Consider the following 22,644-nt stretch of genomic DNA (forward strand, 5'->3'; position numbering starts at 1 on the left):
AGCAAAGTAGCTCTAGGATCATAAGTCTCATTTAAAGTCAATGGGACCAAGGCTCCTTAGGAGAGTAAATCACTTCTGAAAATGGTACTTAGGTGCTTTAGAAAATGTTGCCCTCAGTCTGTAGGTGAACAGACAGCTGGTCTACATTGGGCAACCATGGAGAGCTCCTGGAAGCAGCCCCTCTAGATCTGTCCAGTAATCCTTCCTCTGCTGTTCCAGCTCAGGAGCATGACAGGAGATAAGTGATGTGGAACATCAAATTTAAGTGTATTCCCTTCACTGAATTCTCCCGTGTCAGGGGAGATTTCTGTGCCATGGCAAGAGGGGCTCAATTCCTAAGGAAACCCAATATTTGATTTAACCCTTTTAGGTTTTTCTCACCCAGTGACTGAGCCCCCACAGTGACTCAATCCCTGCAGACAAGTGTGAGGGAGATGTCCCATGCAATCACTAGGGTTAAGTGCTAGGCGGAATTCTCAGAGAGGGCTAGGTATCCCTTTTCTTTTTTCACAGACAACTGCTGGGGTATTGTGCAACATGAAAAGAAGATAGAAAGTTCTTCCTTCAAGATTTTGAATATGATTCCCCACAGATCAACGTTTAAGCACTGTAAAGTGAAGGTGAGGAATTTTACCAACCCTTCTCACTTATTCTGAGAGACACTATATAATCTCTAGGAAAAATCATCTTCTTCTTATATTTCCAAAAGTTAGTTAGTTAGTTTGTCCCAAAAGATCTCAGAAACAGTAAGAGCTAGAAACACAAAATTTTGAATGGATACTACTGATTTCCTAACTTCAATAACTGGATTGGTTATATCTCAAAATCAGTTCCCCCAGTGCTCCAAATGGGCCCGCAGATCCCCAACTGGACCACTAATTAGCTTTTAGTAGCGCCTGATCATAGGCATTTGCTGGACTCTTCTGTTAAGCATGTCACATAAACTGCAAATACGAGATCCTTTCCCTATGATAAAAGAAAAAGTATTTCCAATAAAATATGTTATGTTAACGTAATCTATGTAGTTCATTCACCACATCTTTTGTTATTAAGAAATGAGTTAAATGTAAATGTGTTTTGTAAGCACATCACTAGCTATGTTAATTTCATAAAGTAATACAGGCAGTCCCCGAGTTACGCAGATCCGACTTATGTCGGATCCGTACTTACGAATGGGGCTTTTCTCGCCCCGGAGGACGCGGGCGGCAGGACCGCCCAGACGCGCCGAGGTCCCGCCACCCGCGTCCTCCGGGGCGAGAAAAGCTGCTCCGCGTCTCCCTGGTCTGCTGGGGGGGAGGGGACCCCTCCAGCAGACCAAGGAGAGGCGGAACAAAGCCGCGGAGGACCCGGGCGGCGGCACCGCGGCGCGTCTCAGTCCCGCCGCTCGCGTCTCCATGGTCTGCGGGGGGGGCGGGGGCACAGCTAGTGCGCCCCTCCCCCCCCCAGCAGACCAGGTAGAGCAGCTGGGGCACTGCTGGTTGGTCCCGCAGCGCCGCTCCTTGGCGCTACTGGACCAACCCGACAGCACCCCACCTCCTCTGCCCCAGGCGTCCCCAAGTCAGCCGTTGCTGAAACTGACCAGCGGCTGACTACAGGAAGCCCGAGGCAGAGTTGCTCTGCCCCCAGCTTCCTGGAATCAGCCGCTGATCAGTTTCAGCAGCAGCTGACTTGGGGACACCTGCGGTAGAGCACCTGGGGTGCTGCCGGGTTGGTCACCGCAGCGCTGAGGTGCGGCGCTGCGGAGACCTACCCGGCAGCGCCCCAACTGCTCTGTCCCAGGCGTCCAGATTCAGCTGCTGTTGAAACTGATCAGCGGCTGATTCCAGGAAGCCCGGGGCAGAGAAACTCTGCCTCGGGCTTCCTGTAGTCAGCCGCTGGTCAGTTTCAGCAGTGGCTGAATCTGGACGCCAGTTCCAACTTAAGTACAAATTCAACTTAAGTACAAACCTACAGTCCTTATCTTGTACGTAACCCGGGGACTGCCTGTATATAAGAGAGAAGTATTTCCAATAAAATGTGCTATATTAATGTCATTGATGTAGTTCATTCATCACAACTTTTACTATATTTTCCCCGGGCCACACCAGGTATTTCTGCTATTTGTAAATAGAAAGAAACATATTGAAAGCTGGGAAAAATGTAATGGAAAAAGCTGCTATAGTAGGGTCCTTGTTAAGGCCCCTGGAATGAAAAGAGTAGTCTCAGCTGAGAGGCAGACTCCTCTTCTTCTCTAAATGTGTACCCAGAGGTCTATCTGGAAGCCAGAGCCATTGCTTGCTTATTATTGCCAGGGCAGCCCAGGTAATGCACATAGCAGGTGCTGACATATCTAAAAGGAGCAAGGGAAAACTGTGCCTGAGAAATGAGAGAGATGGCAGAGGTGGCATCACAGTCACACACCACACATCTCCACCAGTTCAGGAATAGATAATAACAGTAATGGGTGTAGGAGAACAAATCCAAAAACCAGGGCATAGTTCTACCTGCCCCAACTGACACCCTACACTTTGTTGACATTCATATAGCTCATTGTATCAATAAAATCTCATTCAATTGAATGGTGTTGACAAAGTCCTCACTATTTTTATTAAATAAAAAGAATTACCTATTCCTAAAACCAAAGTTATTCTGTTCTTGTTACTTCTGGTGCAGGTTTTCCTGTTTTGAAATGTACCATATATGTAGGCTTGGAAGATTTCAATGATTTTTTTATAATTTAGATGGATTATATGTTGTTTATTTTTAAGCGTTTTTCTATTTTTATTGATTTACATTTTCACAGTTGTGGGAAATCATGGGACAAATCAGACAAAAATCACTTAGGGTTTGTCTATACTGAAGGGCTTAACTCAAAATAAGCTACGCAAATTGAGTTATGTCAATTGCATATCTTGTTTCAAAATAGCTAATTTCGAAATAGGGAGCATCTACACAGCACTTATTTCGAAATAGAGCACTCTTTCACTTTCCTTATTCCAATGCGGGTTACAGGAATCAGAATAAGAAGCCCTCCAGCTTGACATTATTTTGACACTATTTTGAAATAACTGCCTGCTGCGTAGATGTGGACTAAGTTATTTCAGAATAGCGCTAGCTATTTCGAAATAGTGTTGCAGTGTAGACGTACCCTTAGTGACAATATATATTGAGAGTTAAAAGTTAAAGTTTTAAACCCAAACTGTGAACATCACATGGCAAAATACATAAAGTAAATATCCTTAAACCAAACTCTAATACATTCTGAAACAGCATTTTTCTTATTTTGCCTACAGTGAAATTAATGTTCACCAGCTTTTACTGATAAAAATCAAATCCTTCCAAGCTTAAACATATAAGACTATACAAACAACATGTCATGCAGAGTTATCTTGACAAGTCAAACTGTAAGATATTCCACAAGTGACGAGAGTCCTTGGAGGGATTAACCTGGCTGTAAGCTAGTCTTGCATAACAATACTAAGCCCTAACCAAGCTTCACTAAACTAGAACTGAAGTAGAAACTCGATGGAACTTGATAGGTATGTTCTCAAGAGACCCTTGTGAAAATCTGAAAAAAAGTACGTGTGATTTTGATTAAAAGCAGAACACTTACCACAATCTTAAATCTATATAAGAGGGATGGAGAATCAGCTAGACAGCCATATTCTGCATTTGGTGGACTATACTTGGGTACATATCCATCTGCTCCAGTACACAGGAAAACTTTCTCAATGCTACAGTAAAAGGAATCACCCAGGTTCTGTACTGGATCCACCATCACACGACCATATATAATATCACCTGAAAGCAAGCATTGTTTCAGAGACATCATTCTGTAAATCAAGTATCCGAGTAAGTCAGATTAGCAGATGATGGTCAGACACATATACTGTAAAATAGCAGGTTAAAAGAAACAAGCCTTTTAAAAACGTTGGCCTCAGTTCTGAGCTGTATTCCAATCCCTTTACACTGTTCTAGAAACATGAACTGACTGGAACCCAGGTGGATTTTCCCACCAGGAATCTTACCAGCAGTAGGGAGTGGGATGCATTCCATGGCTGGTGTCCTAGAGTACCTTCCTTCAGAGCACCCAGCTTAGGGGTTTGTCTGAGGGGCTGGAAGAAGTGTGGCTAGAATGCACTGTACTCCATCTATTCTGGGCCAGCAAAGACAGCCATTTAAGGCTACTATAACTTAAAGCAGCCCTTGGAGCAGCTCAGAATTGAGGTCAGTGCTGCTGGACTCAAGCCACAAGAAGCAAAGATACAGAGAGCCACTTTTGTCCTCTCCCCTGTCCCATTTTGGACGGCAGCCTGCTTTTTTCTAAAAATGTGTCTGGAATAGCAAGAAGCCTTCTTATATGTCAGCAGGACCTTACTCAGAGGGCATAAGAACTTGCTAATACTTAGATGGGCAGCACTTGGCACTCTGAAAATGACATTGATTCTGTGGGAAATCATTCCTCTGTTTCCAGTGTGGTGTTTTTTCAACACTGGCCTCCTAATACTTGATTAAATCTGTTTACACCTAACTTTACCAAAACAGAGGAGAGACATATGGAGTTGTTAAGAGTTTCTGCTGCCTGCCAAATTTTAAGGCAGATTTTGCTTGCTAAACTCAAAAAAGATTTGCTGGCCCGGGCGGTGAAAAACATACAGCAGAAGTGTACTGTTAGCAGCAGACTATGGTAATCCATGTCCAAGAATCAAATGTAAACATCAGAGTGATCAAAACCCTGTGAATTTCTCTGAAGAGAGATATGTGGCATTGTTATTTATTATATGCATTGCAGGAGATCCTAAAGGTTTTGACAAAGGCTACCATCCCATTGTGACAAGTGCTGTACAGCCACACAGTAAGAGACAGCTCCTACCTGAAGAATTTACATTCTAAATAACTAAGACAGACATCAGTTGGGGGATATGCCAAGGGCACACAGCAGATCAGTGGAAAAAAGTGGATAAGGCCCTGGTCTATTGAGTCCCAGTCCAACACTATTTGCTGGATCTGGCTGCCCTTCCTTGCGATGTGAACTTAGACCTTGAAAGCAGGAATTCCTGGGCACTAATCTCAGTTTTAATTTTGATTTCCATTGATAGGACAAATCAATTAATCCGCCTTGGTTTCCCCATCTGCGCAGAGAGGACTATTAATACTTAGTCACTTAGGTGTCAAATACTTGACACGGTGTTGGGGGGGCACATATGGTATTCACTTTATGTAACACTGTAACACTCTGGGCTAGAGATTGTATGCAGTGGCATAAGGGATGGTTACTGCAGCTCCTCCAGGCACCAAAACCGGTGTAATTAAGGTGAATCACTCAGGTTGGAAACCCCTCTGGAGTAGCTTACATAGTTTTCCAGAAACCAACAGACAAAGAAAGGGCTTCAGACATACACAGGCTGAATTTAGACAGACTTGGGACCTTCTCTTTGTGATCCAGCAATTGAACAGAACCTTCTGTTCATGGGAAGGTTTGGAAAGACTTTGACCTCTTATGACTCCATAAGACTGATGGGTGACACCTGGTATGTTCAGTGGGTGCTTAAAGCTGTTTATTATTGTTTTTATATGCTTTCTCTATAATGCTTTTACCTTAAAATAATCATGTTTGCTTAGCTAGAATGGCATGGTATCATGTAACTGTTGATAATACACTGTTTGTACTCAAATCACAGACACTGACCGTTACTCAGACTTGCTTGCTGGGACCTGGGTAGCCCTAAAAGTTCCAGTCAGAAGGGAGTGGGACTATGCTCTGTGCCTAGAGACAGGTGACAGCTGGAAACAAGAGACGTGACTAGGCTCTCCTGGCATGGACCATGGGTGCAGAGAGGAGAAGGTAATAGAGGTACAGTTACCCCGAAACTGGGACAGTTTACCTTTTAGGGATGCTGTTAGAGGATCAGTCATGTTTGTAACATACTTGAAATGTGGAAACTGGTATTATTAATTACTAGCCAATTAGCCCATCATAAGACAGGATTTTCAGGTCTCTCCTCCACATCGGTCTTCTCTCCTGAGCCTGTGGTCTCCTCACTCCGACTCTCTCTCTCCTCCTCCTGTCTCCTCCTCCTCTCTCTCTCAGCTCTCCTCTGCCTCTTGCCTCTCTCTGTCTCTCTCTGTCTCTTTCTCTTCTCCTCCCCCTCCTGCCTCTCACTCAGGGAACCGCGGAGCCATTTGGGTTCCGCCTTCCCTGTGCTGCATGGGGACCACGGCGCCCAAACGGCCGCTTGCGTCGCTTGCTCCCCCACAGCAGCTTGGCTGAGCGGTGCAGAAGTCAGCCGAGTGCCACGGCGGGAGGCGAAGGACGTGACTCAGGCTACAGCGCCGCCCAGAAGGAACAGCCAGGGAGGCAATAGCGCCACCCAGAGGGAACAGCCAACATTTCAGCATTACAAAGTCACAGACATTGGGCTACTATATATATGACAAGTGAGTAATGAGCTGAATAGGTCTAACCCTGAATGGGGACCAGCAACATCGTCAATTACCACTGTAAGAGCAGAAAGACACTAGGTAGTAGGCTGTTCTGACTGACAGACATGCGTGACAGAGTGGAACACAGTGGTAGGTAAGGGATGTCCCATAAACTAGCCATCATTTATGTACAATTTTACCTTCTGTGAAAGCAACATCACTCCCCTGCCCAAATCCCATCGATCCATCAGATAACCAGAGAGTCTTCTTAGAGAGCAGGAACATCTGGGTATTTAGGCTGAACTCAGCAGCAACTGGGTCACTGACCTAAAATACAGCATAAAGATCTTCAACATGTGGTCATTAATCTGCCTTATGTCTTCACCTCTATGAATACATTTATCATGAAAAGACACTTATTTACACTAGACATTTATTAATTAATATTAACATTAGTCACTGAGGGGTAGTCGTGTTAGTCTGTATCTGCAAAACCAGTGAGGAGACCCGTGGCACATTAAAGACTAAGGGTATGTCTACACTGAAAAGTTAATTAAAAATAACAGCCGTTATTTCGAATTAACTTTAATAGCGTCTATACATGCAAACTGCAATTTTGAATTTAATTCGAAATAGCAGAGGCTTTAATTCGAATTTGGTAAACCTCATTCTATGAGGAGTAATGCCAAACTCGAAATAGCTATTTTGAATTAAGTGCTGTGTAGACACTTGATTCGAAATAGGGGGCCTCCAGCCCTTCCCAGCGAGCCCTAGTGGCCACTCTGGGCACAACCAGGAAAACTTACTCTCCTCTCCCCCATCCCCCTGATCCAGTGGCCCCAAAACATGAGCCAGCAAGCCACTGGCAGCCAGCCCTCCATCGCAGTGGAGGAGCAGTCTGACAGCTCCCAGGAGCCTGACAGGGGCTGGAGAAGGCAGGCACTTTCCTGGTCCAGGGTGGAGATCATGGACCTTATTCAGGTTTGGGGGGGATGCCCCCAACGTCCATAATCTCCGCACTAGATGGAGGAACACGGCTATCTATGGCAGGATAGCTGCCAGACTGGCCACCAAAAGTCATATGCGAACCCAGGAGCAGGTTAGCATGAAAGTCAAGTTGGTCCGGCGAGAGCCCTGAGCTTCCCCTCCCCCTTTTTCCCCTTGCTTCTCCCTTCCAGCTCCCTCCTCCCAGGTTTCCCCCTCCCCTCTTCCACCCTCTCTCTTCCCCTCTCCCACCTCCTTTTCCCAGTCTCCCCAGAGGTTCATTCCCCCCCTCAGTTTTGTTCAATAAACCCAGTTTCTATTTTTGAACATACGTATCTTTTATTTGACATCAGGAAGGGGGACTAGGAAGGGGTAAATCTAAGGACATGAGGGAGGAATGGGGCACAAGCCCCCGGTGGGGAGGGCCGGGGAGGCTCTGAGGGCTCCTTGGGGTGGACACTCTCCCTTAGGGCCTCCTGGATCCTGACAGCCCCCCGATGGACTCCCCGGATGGCAGCCTGCAGCAAGTGCAGCCAGGCTGATGGCAACGACCCCATGAGACACACCGGCATGCCCAGGGGCAGCTCCATGTGGCAGAGTGCTGTTGTGTCCTGAGTGAGGGCACTCAGAGCACTCCAAGACAGGACTGCTTTGCTGTCCCTCATCAAGGTAGACAAGCAAGCGGGGAACCCTGAGAACTGTCTGTCCAGGGTTGGGGTAGGGTCCCTTTAAGCACGAAGCTCAGTTAGCCTCAGGCAGTAGCCCCACACACTAAGTCCTAACCTGATGCCCTGCTGGCACTGGTCAGCCTTAACTTCGGTTCAGGGTCCACTCAGTATGGACGTGCTATTTCGAAATAGTTTTTGTGTATAGATGTGTTATTTCAAATTAGCTTAATTTGAATTAACTATTTCGAATTAAATTAATTCAAAATAGCACTGTAGTGTAGACATACCCTAACAGATTTATTTGGGCATAAACTTTCATGATAAAACCCACTTCACTGAATGTACACATTGGATGAAGTGGGTTTTACCCACGAAAAAGGAGTCCCCTTTTTTCAAAACAGTAAATGTAAAGCTTCTCACTTGCTTCTGTGTGAAGCTGAGAGGTTGAGTCATAAAAATCCCACTGGAAAAACCACTAGAAGTTATGCAATTGACATACTCATTCCTCTTGAACCACTTTCCCATAGAGCAGACTCCAAGATACCAAAGCAGCAGGATTTGGCAACCAAGATTTGAGGATCTCCTTATAGGCCAAACTGCTACTCGCTGGAGATGAAACCTAACAGCACTGTTTATAGAAGACATTCCTTTCCGATTTGTTTGGAATTTTTCAGTTTTAATGCATGGATTCAGGCTTCATGCTCTAACGACTTAGAGGTACAACAGTCAAATGCCTCACTCACCCAGCTGTGTTCCAGCTTATTCCCACAAGCAAGTGAAAAAATAAATAAATAAAAAGTGCCAGGACCAAACTTTTCTTTTAGACTGTGTAAGTGTCTAATGAATAAGAAACTGGAAGTGTATTTTCAGCTAGTAGCATTGGAATTCAGCCATACAATTTACTGTACTGTTAATAGGAAATGCATAACAATCTATGTGGTTCCCATTAACACTATATGTAACTGTGTATAGCTGTGACTATACTCCTGACATATCCTTTTATAAGTCTATACAGTTTTTTTCAGTTTCATATTAATGTCTTGCTGTTACACACTGACTGACTTGTGGTTATTACAGCAGCAGTGTAAGCATATATTTTTATGCTGAAAACACTTTAAGCAAAGGTTCTCAATAATATAACACGTAAAGACTATGTGAGGAGAGAGGAGTATTGCCTTACTTGCTTTTAATCTTTAACATTCACACCTATAGCTAGTTATCATCCCTGCAGATGGACAGATTTTTGTATAGATGTAGAACATTGTGGGAATTCATTAAAGGACACATCCTGCCCCCACCTCGGTGGGACCAGAGGACCTCTTCTAGCAAATCCACTGTGATGTCTGCCTGCACAAAGAAAGGGAAAGATTTGGGGACATTATGCACAGGGTTGTACATCCCCGTGCAGCTGAGATCCCAATTCTTCCCTGAAGGAGGTGTGTAGAAGGAATTTTAAGGTGGAAGAAGGAGGGACAGAGGATGCGGAAAAAAATAAAGGAATCTCCCACTCTGTGCAAATAGTTCTTTCCCTGTATTTATTGACTTCAGAGGGACTATTCATGGAAAAAGGTCCTGTCCCAATCTGACTCTTTAACTTCACTTTTGGTTTCTCCTTCTGTAACATGTGGATAATGCTCACCCACCTATGCTAAGCACTTAAAGGTCATAGCAATCAGTGCTAAGTGTTACCTGTCAATATTCCTAGACTAGTGCCTATAAGAGGTTGATACAGTTTGGGGATCTCAGTCCAGTCTCCAGAAGATAAGTTATACACCACAAAAGCAACAACCAAAACTGGAAATAGCGGCTCCTTTTAGTTGTCACAGCAGAGTGGCCAAAGATCACCTGGGTCTTGAGGCAGAGATATACTCTCTTTCCCTCAGCAGTCCCTCTATCTAGGTCAAGACTGAATCACCCTGGAGGGCTGGCATGAGTGATCCTCATTTCCATTGCCCATTCCGTTGGATTAGAAAAGGACTCCAGCCTCCAGGAGTGTGAGTACAGAAGCCTTCGTGACTACCAAAGACATTTTTAGAACTGAAGTTAAAACCATGCAAAAAAATTCCTTGATGGTACCTGTTGGAATCGGATATCGAGGTCAAATGTGATTGGCTCTCTAGGATTACAGATCACTGGTATACTGTACTCCTGGTGAGGTACTGTGGTACAAGCTATCAGCTTCACCATGTATGTTCCAGAATAGTCTCGTACCTGTTGAAAGCAGAGGAGAAACTTGGCAATTCCAGAACAGGTTGGTATAAAAATGGAGACAGAGCAAACCATGAAAGGGAAGGCTGAGGTTTTACCGCAAAATCTGAAACAAAGCTCCACTGCTGTATTGGTTGGTTGTATGTTGGTTCACTGCGCACGAGGCTGAGGCCAAATGTCAGGCCTGGGTGATCAGCTGACATAACCATGGAGCTCAGAGAGGAGGCTAGAAAGATGTCAACACACAAGCATGTCAGTTTAAATGTCTAGCCTCAAATTCTCAGAACCTGAAAAGCATTCTCAATACTACAATACGATGGCTGATGCTAACACGTTTACAATGCATTGGTATTAACTGAAACAAACAAAACTAATTATAGTAAACACAGCTGGGCCTTTTTGACTCTTATTCAAAAATGTGTTAAACAATCTCTTATGGGGCTAGGAAACCAAAGCTGTGCAAAGATTAAATCTAAGAGAAAGACAAAACAGGGAGAGCAGAATGGAAAAAGATCTATAATCCTTCCTATTTTTAACCTGGAATGCCAACTCAGGGAATGTAAAAAAATGTCTACTGGCACTGTAACTCTTTCAGCTCTGCCCTAGATGTGAAATGCTGTTTGTGTTTTGAAAGTAAAGAAAGAGTGAAATTGCTATTAAGCAGCTTTTTTGGTTAATGAAACTTGGTTAAACTAAAATAATTGCATTACTGAGGCTTTTTTCCTTCAACACACCATTGTATATGATCTTGTTTGGGAGGTTTAATGTGTTCATATATTGTTCATCTTTAGCATTCATGTCCAGAAATAAACTTGGGCCCCAATCTTGCAATATATGGGTACATCTATCTACACTGCAAGCTTATTTTGAAATAAGCTATTCCATAAGAAATGCTCTGAAATAGCTTATTTTGAAATAGCATGTCTACACTACAGGGAAGCCTCAAAATTAGTCCAAGGCAGGCCTCCCTAATGTGGACAGGCTACCTTGATTTAGAGCCCAGGAAGCATGGGGGAATAATTACTTTGAATGGTCCTGGGGAAGAGCTATTTTTTTTGAAATAGCAGCAGTGGAGCGTCCACACTACTGCTATTCCGAAATAGCTACTTCGGAACAGGTGTTACTCCTCATGGAATGAGGTTTACAGAAATCGGAATAAACCTTCCATTATTTTGAAATAAATTTCTAATTTAATTTTGAAATAATGGAACTGCTGTGTAGACGCTGGCACTGTTATTTCAGAATAATGGCCATTGTTCCGAAATAATGCTGCTGTGTTGATGCACCCTATCTGTGCAGATGGACCCTTATATCTGCAGTTTAACTGAAGGGAATGAAGCACAAGGGCCAACCTCCATGGATTAGACTGCAGGATCAAAGCCTCAGATATGACTAAATGCCACCGAGCATTTTATTAAGAGAAAGATATGGTTCACACACTCTTTTCTACTCTTGGACAGGTAGCTACAATGGTCAGATCCTCATATGATATATGAGTGGAGCTATCCTAATTTACATAAGCTGTGGATATGGTATGATGTATTTGAAATTCATTTTTGCATTATGAATTTATGAGCACAGATCAATGGTTTTCAACCTGTGGTATGTGAACCTTTGGGGGAATTTTCACAGATTATGTCTACATTTTCAAAAGGGATCCATAACTTCATTCAAATTGTTTAGGGGTCTTCAAATGAAAAAAAAATATTGAAAACCACTGATGTGCACAGCACATTAAAAAGATCCAGATTTTAGTACAAGAATAAGAGAATAAACAGTGTAAAACTCATAACTATGAATATTATATCATCAGACCTCAGAACTGACTTACCAGGATGAGACATCACAAACAAGCCATGAAATCGTGCTTCTGTCTTGAAGTTGACAACCAAACGCCCTTCTTCACTGATGCGCATACTGGTTGGGTAGAGAGAACCTGCCGGCAGAGGCCAAGCAGCACAGATTATTCAGCATGCAAATGGCTAATAAATTATAAAGGGTTGATAAAACACTTGCATCCTTTTATTTCACATTGACAAGTCACACAACAATTTAGCAGGCAGTCTTCTGACATCCTGTGGGTTTTGCCATCGTGACTGTCAAGTAGGAATTTATGTGATGGGGTCCTACTGTCTTCCAAAGTATAAACCATGCTGCCCTGAAACAGCAAGGATTTAGGCTAGCTACACATTTCAATACAATTTTCATATATTATCAAGTGGCAACTGTAACATTCATCTAGATAGAGGGAAGACCACAACCCAGCTTCACCGTTTCTGGTGCAACTCTTTAGACTTATGTGGACCACTGAGTTCAGGCAGGGATTCAGGCTGGCCTCTCTTTGGGGGTCTCTACTGAGGGAAGGTAAACATAATGGCTGTGTCTAGACTGGCCACTTTTTCCGGAAAAGCAATTGCTTTTCCGGAAAAACTTGCCAGCTGTCTACACTGGCCGTTTGAATTTCCGCAAAAGCACTGACAATCTCATGTAAGATTGTCAGTGCTTTTGCGGAAACACTATGCTGCTCCCGTTCGGGCAAAAGTCTTTTTCTGAAAAACTTTTGCACAAACGGGCCAGTGTAGATAGCAGAGATTTATTTTCCGCAAAAAAGCCCCGATCGCGAAAATGGCGATTGGGGCTTTTTTGTGGAAAAGCGTGTCTAGATTGGCCACGGACGCTTTTCCGCAAAAAGTGCTTTTGTGTAAAAGCGTCCTGCCAATCTAGACGTGCTTTTCCGAAAATGCTTTTAACGGAAAACTTTTCCGTTAAAAGCATTTCCGGAAAATCATGCCAGTGTAGCCGTAGCCAATCTGAACAGTTGAAGCTGCTGAGGGGACTGACAGAATATACCTGTGTTCACACCCTATACCCGAATGTAATAGTTGTTGTACAAGGTATGCCTTGCTGATTAATAAAATCACGACACAGTGCACCTAGCAACATTATATGCAAAGCTATGGACCTAAGCTGAAATCATGTCTGAAATATGTTTCCCAGAGAAGTCTGAGGAATTGGTGACCCGGTTTCTTAGAGACAAAGAGCAAGGTGACACCCCAGTCAGGTGATCACCCCAACCATTACCAACTAAGTGCCCATGTTTTGGCAAGGAAAGGGACAGGGACAAATATCTACATCTTAGCAAAGAAACAGCATGGAATTTCCTTCTTCACGTTGATTTGTTGTGTCCTGGGTCTCTGCTGGAAATGTTTGTCAAGAGGGAGAATGAAATTCAGAAAAGGAGAGACAAACACCCTCCTTCCCCCCTTCTGTCTCTAGCATCACACCTACGGTGGTGAAGGAAAACAGCCCTGCCACATGAGTCCCATAAAGCTGCGTCAGTCGACCCAGGTTCTGAAACTAAGTGCCTTGGTTTTCTTTATCACACTGTGTTTGGACCATCTGAAAACCTTTCCTAGACCTGAAAAAGTGCTAAGTGTAAGCTCAAAAGCATTTGTCTTTTAACAAAAGAAGCTGGTCCAATAAAAAATATTACCTTATCACTTATCTCTCCATTATACTTTAACATATGTATTATACCTATCATTATGGCATATAGCAGGCTTCTTTTATGAGACTTATGCGACCATTGACAATTAAATGCATGTGTTTTCCCTAAAGTTAAATTGCTTCTAACTGTGCAATATTTAATAGCTAGCAAAATAATGAATTTGTGTTACTTAAAAGTTTTATTACCCAAAAGAGCTTGTGTGAGAAGGGAATAGAAAAATAAAATAAATCCTAAAATTCAATCAATATGTAAGAAAAGAGGAATTTTATGATTTTTCATAGCTGATTGAAAAATATCACAGCACCATTCAATGCAATAACACATCTGAATACAAGCTTAGACTTTTAAAATCAGAGAATCTCTCTAGAATATTGAACAGAATGGCTGACCAATGGCAGTTTATTTGCAAATGATTATTTCACATGCATGCTACAAAGCAATATTTTTACATTACAATTGCTTCAAAAATTATTCTGCTACAAGCAACCTAAAGCTTCAGAAATAGAGTGAAAGTAAAAATTAAGGATGTCTGAATACTTACCACGGAGCTCTGCTTCAGGCGGGCTGCCAATTCCATCCTTCCACAAGATGGCAGTGTCATACACAAAAGTCAGCCGAAGTTCAGACTGTAGGTCAAAATGCTGCCAGCCACCTACACCCACAGGTGAATGGAAAACATAGGAGACATACAAGGGGACTCGCAAGGTCACGTAGGACTGCACTAGATTGAGGACCTATAAAGACCAAAATCAGTTACTTCAGGGGGTAGCCGAGTTAGTCTGTACAGGATAAACTTAAAAAACAACAAAAGGTCTGGTAGCACTTTATAGACTAACAAAACATGTAGATGGTATCATGAGCTTTCGTGAGCGCAGCCCACTTCTTCAGATGACCGGTCATCTGAAGAAGTGGGCTGCGCTCACGAAAGCTCATGATACCATCTACATGTTTTGTTAGTCTATAAAGTGCTAACAGACCTTTCAAAATCAGTTAGTTAGGTAGTGGGTCAGTGCTGGCCCCGGGGAGGTGTGGGGCCTGGGACAAATCACCCTGTATGGACCCCCGTAACATTTTATACAGGTGAAATCTGGTATGGGGAGCAGACAACAGTGCTGGGGAGCAAGAGACAATGGCAAGTTACAGGGTGGCACCAGTGCTGGGGTACGGGAACCCCCTGTACTTCAGGGATCCAGGAAAAGGGAGGGGTGCAGGGCGGAAGGGCAATGGATGGAGTCAGCCTGGTGCTAGTATGTTGTGGTGGCACTAGGACGTTGGCAGTCAGTGTGGCGGTGGGCGACACCAAGAGCCGGGGTGGAGTGAGCTGGAGTTGTGGCTGTCAAAGGCTGAACCGAGTCCCACAATGCTGAACAAGAAAAAGAAATATAACAAACATTTCCTGACTGTGTCAGCCTGATCCTCACTACCATCACGAGCCCCCCAAACCCCTAACCTCGCACCTGTCCCTCTCCCTGCACACACATACACACACACACACACACACACACACACACACACACACACACTCTGAAGTGTGCACCCCCAAAGCAGTTGCCCTGATTTGCCATACCAAAGGTCCGTCTCCGTACATGGTAATGAAATATAGTCTAGTACAGACAGTACTAATGCATAAGCAAAAAAACAGAAGTTATAGATCACTGATATAAGCGGGGTCAGGGTAAGCTCTACCCTGACATCTGGTGGTGAACTGTTGTGAGTGGTGCAAAGAGACTTCAGGGGCTGATCCCAATTTGCATAGACACACCCACCTCGTCTAGTATGTGCTCACAGCAGCCCAAATGGTCACTTTGGCCACTGTGGGATCCCCAGTCTCTCTGTTATTGAGGCAGGGGGGATAAAAGTGTTGTTACCCTGATTATGCCATAAAAAAAACCCAACAACCCCAAAAAACTCCCCAACACAACCCACCCTTCCTTTTGTATTGTCTCCTATCTTCTTGTGAAGTCATCCTCTAAAAAGGATTAGTATTTTGAACTCTAGACCATCTGGACACTGATGAAAAGTAGAGTCTCTTCTTTTTTCTCCTGTTTTAAAAGATATCCTTCTTAGTAAAAGGCCTTTCCAAATGTTTGTATTTAAAATCCGAGCTAAGAGTCAGCAAAAGCCTACATGGGTCATCCAGCTACGTGACTCACGACAGCTCAATTACTACTTAGCCAGTCTTTATAATCTGGTCTACAGATAAAAAAAAACTTGCCTCACGGTTCAAACTATAATTGGAAAATATGCTTATAAGGTGTATGGCATTACTAGTACCTCACAACTAATCTTGAAATATGTATTTATGAAACCTAAATTACAATGCAATAAAGTTGCCTCACAGCTAATCGTAGATGCTGCAGTCAGTTAAGATTAATGCTCCTTTGTTGGTTCTGAATCAAGAAAAGAGATTTCCTCTCTAGGTTTATTGAATGCCAAGAAGTTCCTAGACAGAAAATGTTGCTCCTTCAGTCAACTATGTATTACACAAATAAGTCCAAGTTCACCCTGAGGTAACGCCATTTACTTCAATGGAATTACCATGGACACAGATTTGGCACATTGTTCCAAGGCAATAAAACAGAATATTCATTTAGGTTAAGACAAACACAGTCTCTGGTATGGCTCCATAGAGATTTGATTTGCCTTTGATTCAGGGGTAACCTTGCATTTCTGACATTTCCTGGCACAGTGTCAGGATTCAAACCCATTTGCTTGTATAACTAAACACCTCACTATCTGGCAGGCTAAGTGGCCTTATCCTGATATTACATATGAGTTTTTGTATTTGTACTCATATTACATATGAGTTTTTTTTTGTATTCCATTTACATGTTTGTATAGCACCCTCCCTCCCAAAAAAGTCTTACAGTTAGTATGTGATGAGGGGGGTTAAAACACTCTACTGTATCCAGAAGTGCTAACGTGGAAAAAAGGTTTGACATATATTCAATTACCAGTTGTAAAAAAAAAGCACAGACCAATATTTTACTTTTTCTATTACACCTTTCTCTGAGCTGTATGCACCAATGTCAGATATCCATGTATACTGTATATGAACTAATTAATGTAATCTCTATGCAACAATATAAACTTGCATTCCTCCTTCTCCCCCTTAAATCTACAGGACACAGATCTCAGTACTGGAGACCATTCATTTCTACTGATGGAACTAAGTTTGTGGGTCCCTGTTGAGTGAAAGCCTACGCTTTCCAGTGTTACAGAGCACTGACAACAAGTTGACTTGCCAGTGAACAGAATCCAAATATTTCTGGTTCCAATCTGGATAGAAAACTAACAAATAAACAAAGAAATTAACTAACCATTTCCTGTAGTTTGAGAAACCCCATTTTTCCAGTTCTGCTTGGGATATACCATTCACTTGAATATGGAAAACATTTCTTCCATTGTGATATTTCCATTTTTTAGCACTGTGTCTATAGGCTAATGAAAGCTGTTCCTATTTTAACTTGATGTGAGACTTATGAAAGAAGGAGGCTAACTGAGAGCTATAAAAGTAAAGTATCAGTTAAATGTTACGGAGACACAGAACAGGTGCATTATATATCTATGTATTCCATACCAGTAAACTCAGCAATTGCTTTATCAGAGTTTTATTCATTAGCAGTAAAATAATATAACTTCTGGAATAATTTTTCATAACGTTGTATGACTTTTAACCTTACACTGCTGAGGTAGCTATACACAGCTCACTGTGGGTGCATCTACACTGCAGAGCTTAACTCGAAATAAGCTACGTAAATTAAGCTACGTCAATTGCGTATCTTATTTTGAAATAGCTTATTTCAAAATAGGGAGCATTTAACATAGCACTTATTTCAAAATAGAGCACTCTTTCTCCTACTTCTCTTATTCCTTGTACAATGAGGGTTACAGGAGTCAGAGTAAGAAGTCCTCCAGCTTGACAGTATTTTGACACTGTTTTGAAATAACTGCCTGCTGTGTATATGCAGACTAAGTTATTTTGGAATAGTGCTAGTTATTTTGAAATAGTGTTGCAGTGTAGACGTACCCACTCATGCTCAAAGTTGAGAGAGGGGGCAGTGGGATCTAGGAAATTGTGTCTAATACTTTATAACTATGTGTCTATACTTTATAACCATACTATTGTGTCTATACTTTATAACCATGTCATGACTGGAAAACAGAACAGAGGAGCTGCTCCTAGCAGTACAAGAAATGCATTCTACCAATACCTGATAAATCTACAGATAAATAAATCATTGTAACAGCTGTTTACAAAAGTCATTGCAGTGAGCAAAGTAAATTTTTTATGCCTTTCATCACTGTAGACAGTAGACTTACAAATCTCCTTTGCAATTTGAAATACCAGAATGAGCCTGAGGTCAGTTTCTGAACATTGACAATTCCCATGCCAGGATTACAAAAAGAAGAAACACCTCCCCACACTATTTCTACAGGTTACCTTTTGAACACTTTACTAGATAATACAATTATATTTCAGTGCCAAATCTATCACAGGACAGATTACATGAGAAAATGTACATCAGAAAGGGCATTCTCTGTTTCAGGTATATTTGAGGCATATTTTGCTCATAGTTTCAATCTTTTACATGATCACTGGAATACTAACAAGGACAGAAAAGGTGCATCTACACTGCATTTGTAGGACGAAATAAGATATGCAATTTGAGCTACGCAAATTGCGTATCTTTTTTCAGTCTAATTTTGAAATAAACTGCTATTCCGTGGAACGAGGGTTACAGGGATGTCGGAATAGAGACCATTATTTTGAAATCTATTTTGAAATAACGGGCTGGTTCAAAAGATGTGGAATAGCTAGATGTACCCTTTAAAGAGAATGTGTTCTGATTGGCATGTGTATAGAGCAGGAAAAATAATTAGAAGCAAGCAGCATTTCTTTGTAATATATTTCTCAGTGAAACAGGATCTTTAACCAACTATAATTTTGTCTTCCAAGTTGTCCTGAATTTGTTATTGCATTTGTGGCATATATCTCTGCGATTTATCCATGCAAGCTTAACAATGTTATCAACCACTTATTTACACAATAACAGTTTGTTAAAGTTAAGAGTCAGCCCCAGGAAGGGAGCTGGCCAGGTGAGTCAAAGGTGAAATGCAAAGCAGATTTGTTTAAAAGAATATGAATGGAGAGGAGAATGGAAGGCAGTCTTGACATGTGAGACCCTTTGAAATGTTTAACCTTTAACTTTGTTGTACAGCTGGTGCCCATGCATCCACAAAGTATTCACTTTATAAAGCAGTTTCTCTTTTCACCCCTTACTGAATTCACTTATTTACAAAAACAGCTGAGGAGAAAAAAAAAAAGACTTGTTATGGAACCTGGCTTGTTTAAGGAAAAATCACAAGTTGATTATGCTAGCTGAGCTTGAAAAACTGTCACAAAAATATTCATTTCTTTTTATTTGCAACTTACACTGCTTAGCGCATTTATCAGGAAAACTAATTTGCATCTTTGAGGTGCAAAGCTGCTGAAGCTAGATCTAGTGATGATCGGAAAACACTTTTTTGTAGAATGAAACTTCATGAACTGCCATATACAATTCAAGGTAGTAAAGTGACAGCTTTTAAATGAATTTTTATATGGGCTATCTAAACAACTCAGCTGACACCATCTGCACTTTAAATATGAGCTGCATAGATGGGAAGGAAAAGGTTTTCAGACCCTGGCGAGAAGCAGACTCTTGTTTGCAAAGTGAAATACAACTGCTTGGCTGTATTCAATTATTTCAATTACAGTAGCTTCAAGCTACCAATCTGTACATTCAAGGGTTTTAATGTATGTTCTTCATCTTGTTTTTGGCAGACACTTTACTTCACTTGCTGTTGTTAATAACATTTGTTTGAATGATAATTTTCTTGAGTCACCATGTCAAGCCTGGTAATGGACTGGAACCAGAGAAAGTAAAGTTCCACAAATAAACATGTGGCCAGAACCACAAACTGTCTGGCTACAGAATAAAATTACAACAGGAGGAAACACAATCAGATAATACTTTATGCTCTATCAACTAAGTCCAGGCTGATTTTTCCTATATAAATTAAATATTAAAAGGGTCACCAACTTTTCTTAGACCTCCTTCCCCCATTTTTAACTTCCTTTCTTTTTAGTATCTTTCACAAAGCTCTTCAGAGTCATGAATTAAATAAGCTTCACAACATTGCTGTGACGTATTTAAGGAATGTATATGGGTAACACCCAACCTATATCTATTACTTGCAACTTCCAAGTGACTCAGATCTATATACTTAACTTTATATACCTTGAATTTCAGACTACTGGATTGTGGAAATTTGGCACAAAGAAAACTGTTGCTAATCATAAGGACTGACCTCAGTTTTAGCCAGAGAACAGTTCTAATTTAATCTGATGTAGTTCCAGGAGACCAAGGTCTAATTTTCAAAGTAGACTTGTAAATGTAGGTAGCTAAATCCACATTTAGACATTTAAGTAAAAGTGGTTTGGTTTTCAGAGCGGCTGAGAACATGCAATTTCCATTAATATCAGTTGTGAAATTGTACGTGCTCAGCCCCCCTGAAAAACTCTATGAAGTACTCTTATCTCTCTTTGCTTCAAGAGTGCCTGGTGGGCTGGAAAGAACCCTTCTTCCCTGGCATCATAACGACTGAAGGAATCTGTGCTCTCATCCTCACACAGAGCAGTCCCAGGACAGACTGTTCCCTCCCAGAGAGAGAACACCAAAAGAAAAGCTGTGGGCTTAGCAGCCCATCTGCATCATGTCTGTGGATGCCCCACATAGTGTGGGAAATAAAACTGGGCAAGACCAGTCCACTGACAACACTGCCTCATCTCCCTCATCACGCACACAATACAGTCTTTTCACCAGTTGGCAAGTCACCTACCAATATGCTAACCTTGCACAAACAAGAATCACGACTTAGTAGGAGCAGTGGATGGTGTACTATTGTTAAAATGTTTTTGCCATTCCCTTATCTACTACATTCTGCCTTGCAGAACTCAAGCACAGTGAAAGCTGCAGTTACCAATTTTCGTCCCACAAAGGAGGATTATTAATTGCTAGCTGAAGGGGAAAAAAGCAACAATGGTGACAACTGCAGAGATAGAGTACTGACTAACTAGTCTCTCAGCTGGAGAGGGTCATGTGAAGATAAACACCAAACTCCCACAAGAATTAAAAATGAAGAAGGCAATGAAGTGTGTTAAGATGGGGGAGGAGGGCAATTCAGTTCAATATTTGCACCATACTCTTTTAACTACACCCTGCAAGGCACCGAACAATGACTTCATTGCTTCATGATCTCTCTCTCTCTCTCTCTCTCTCTCTCACACACACACACACTTTTAAAAATCATGATTCTTACCTACAGTACAAAATGTTTCCTGAGCTTGAAGCAAGTGCCACGTTTTACCCTGAGTTAGAATATACAACTTCCTTTCATAAATATTCTAAAAATGAGTAGCAACAATGTCCCTTATTTTTTCCAGCTATATTTATACAGAAAAAGCATCTTATCTTCTACCAATCTACAATATTTGGCCTCATCCTTGAATTATTTACAAGTATTTTAAAATAGAAAAATATTACTAAAAACAATCTGTATGTCTTCCTTCTACGGGGGAGGAGGGAATAGCTTGATTAGGTTACAGGAGTTTTTCTGTGCTTGTTTATGTGTTAATGATCATATTGTGTGTGTGTGTGTGAGTGTGTATGTTTGAGAGAGAAGAAATGAATGTGTGGCTTTAGTGTGTATGTTGTATGTCTCTGCAGGAGCTCAGAAACTGCAGGAAAGCTGAGCTGAAGACATGAATTTGTATTTGGATCTGAAAGTGGGGGTCTGTGATCATTCTTATCGTCTAAGAATGAATTCTGCAGTCTAGGTCCATTCCAGTTTTGCATCCGAGACTCACGAGACTCCCAGTTCTTGCTGATAGTTTTAAGGTGGAGGATGTGGTTGCAAAGGAAGAAGGGAATTCCTAGGATGCTCCCATGGAGGTCTCTGAATATCCAAAGAGAGACCTTGAACTGGACTCTGTAATAAGTGTGAGGCCAGGCAGAGAACTGAATGGTGGGATGATGCATCCTCAGAGGCTTGCGCGGCTAAGCACATGGACTGCTGCACTTGGTGTTAGCTGTATATTTTACAGAGTATGTAGCATTACCCTAGAGAAGGGATGGAGGGTGCAGCAGTTATGTTGTTGTTTTAGACAAGATTTGGCCTTTCCTGTGAAAGAACAAGCTTACTCCTCACAGCCAGCAGTGCTCTATTCAGGGGTTGAGTTGAGGCAGTCTGGGCTTATGAAGCAATCTGTGGTACAGAAAAGTTCTGGGATGTGATTGTGCTGTCACAATGCCAGAGGAGATGCATGCCCCCCCTTGCCTCCTTCACAGTACTGCCATAGACTTGTAGAAATCCTTTCCCTGATGGAAACCTTATTCTCCTGCTTTCACCCTCCCTCCATTTTCCTGGCTCCAAATGATAACCACCATATGACATGTAAAACTGGTGGTGTTTCTCTGAGCTTCTTGCCGGAGGGGGTTTCTGTTCACTGATATGAAGCACACATTCTTCCTTGGAGTGCAGAGAAAGCTGTCTGCACTCACAACTCCTGCTGCTCCTGTGAGCAGGCAGAGTGCCAAACCCTAACCTCCCACATGGCAGCATAAAAAATTGCCATCAGCGTACAGGGTCAGCCTTCATTCCTTCCTCTTTAATGCTGCTTTAACAGGTCGTATTTTGTCTATATTTAATATTGCCCTACTTCAAAAGCTGTACTAGAAATGAGCTAAGATTCACTTGATTTCAAAACACAAGGTTTTCAGAAGGGCTTCACTCCACAGTAGGACTGAAGTGGGATGCCTTCTACTACAC

General features: G+C 42.1%; 1 protein-coding gene across 2 annotated transcripts in view; it reads right to left on the minus strand.

Moving 5' to 3' along the window:
• The window catches only part of FREM2 (FRAS1 related extracellular matrix 2), a 181,306-nt gene that overhangs the window by 10,086 nt on the left and 148,576 nt on the right, over positions 1–22,644 (minus strand). The window contains exons 17-22 of one of the 2 annotated variants that reach the window (XM_025185589.3): positions 14,312–14,504; positions 12,094–12,198; positions 10,361–10,488; positions 10,131–10,265; positions 6,603–6,729; positions 3,593–3,780 (exon numbers count right to left, since the gene is read on the minus strand). In XM_025185589.3, coding sequence (XP_025041374.3) covers positions 3,593–3,780; positions 6,603–6,729; positions 10,131–10,265; positions 10,361–10,488; positions 12,094–12,198; positions 14,312–14,504 — 876 coding nt within the window. Of the gene's footprint in view, positions 1–3,592; positions 3,781–6,602; positions 6,730–10,130; positions 10,266–10,360; positions 10,489–12,093; positions 12,199–14,311; positions 14,505–22,644 lie in introns of those variants that run through there. The other variant, XR_012900698.2, reaches the window with a different exon arrangement.

This window comes from Pelodiscus sinensis, chromosome 1 (assembly GCF_052426305.1).
Source record: "Pelodiscus sinensis isolate ZL-2025 chromosome 1, ASM5242630v1, whole genome shotgun sequence".
NCBI classification, from domain to species: domain Eukaryota; kingdom Metazoa; phylum Chordata; order Testudines; family Trionychidae; genus Pelodiscus; species Pelodiscus sinensis.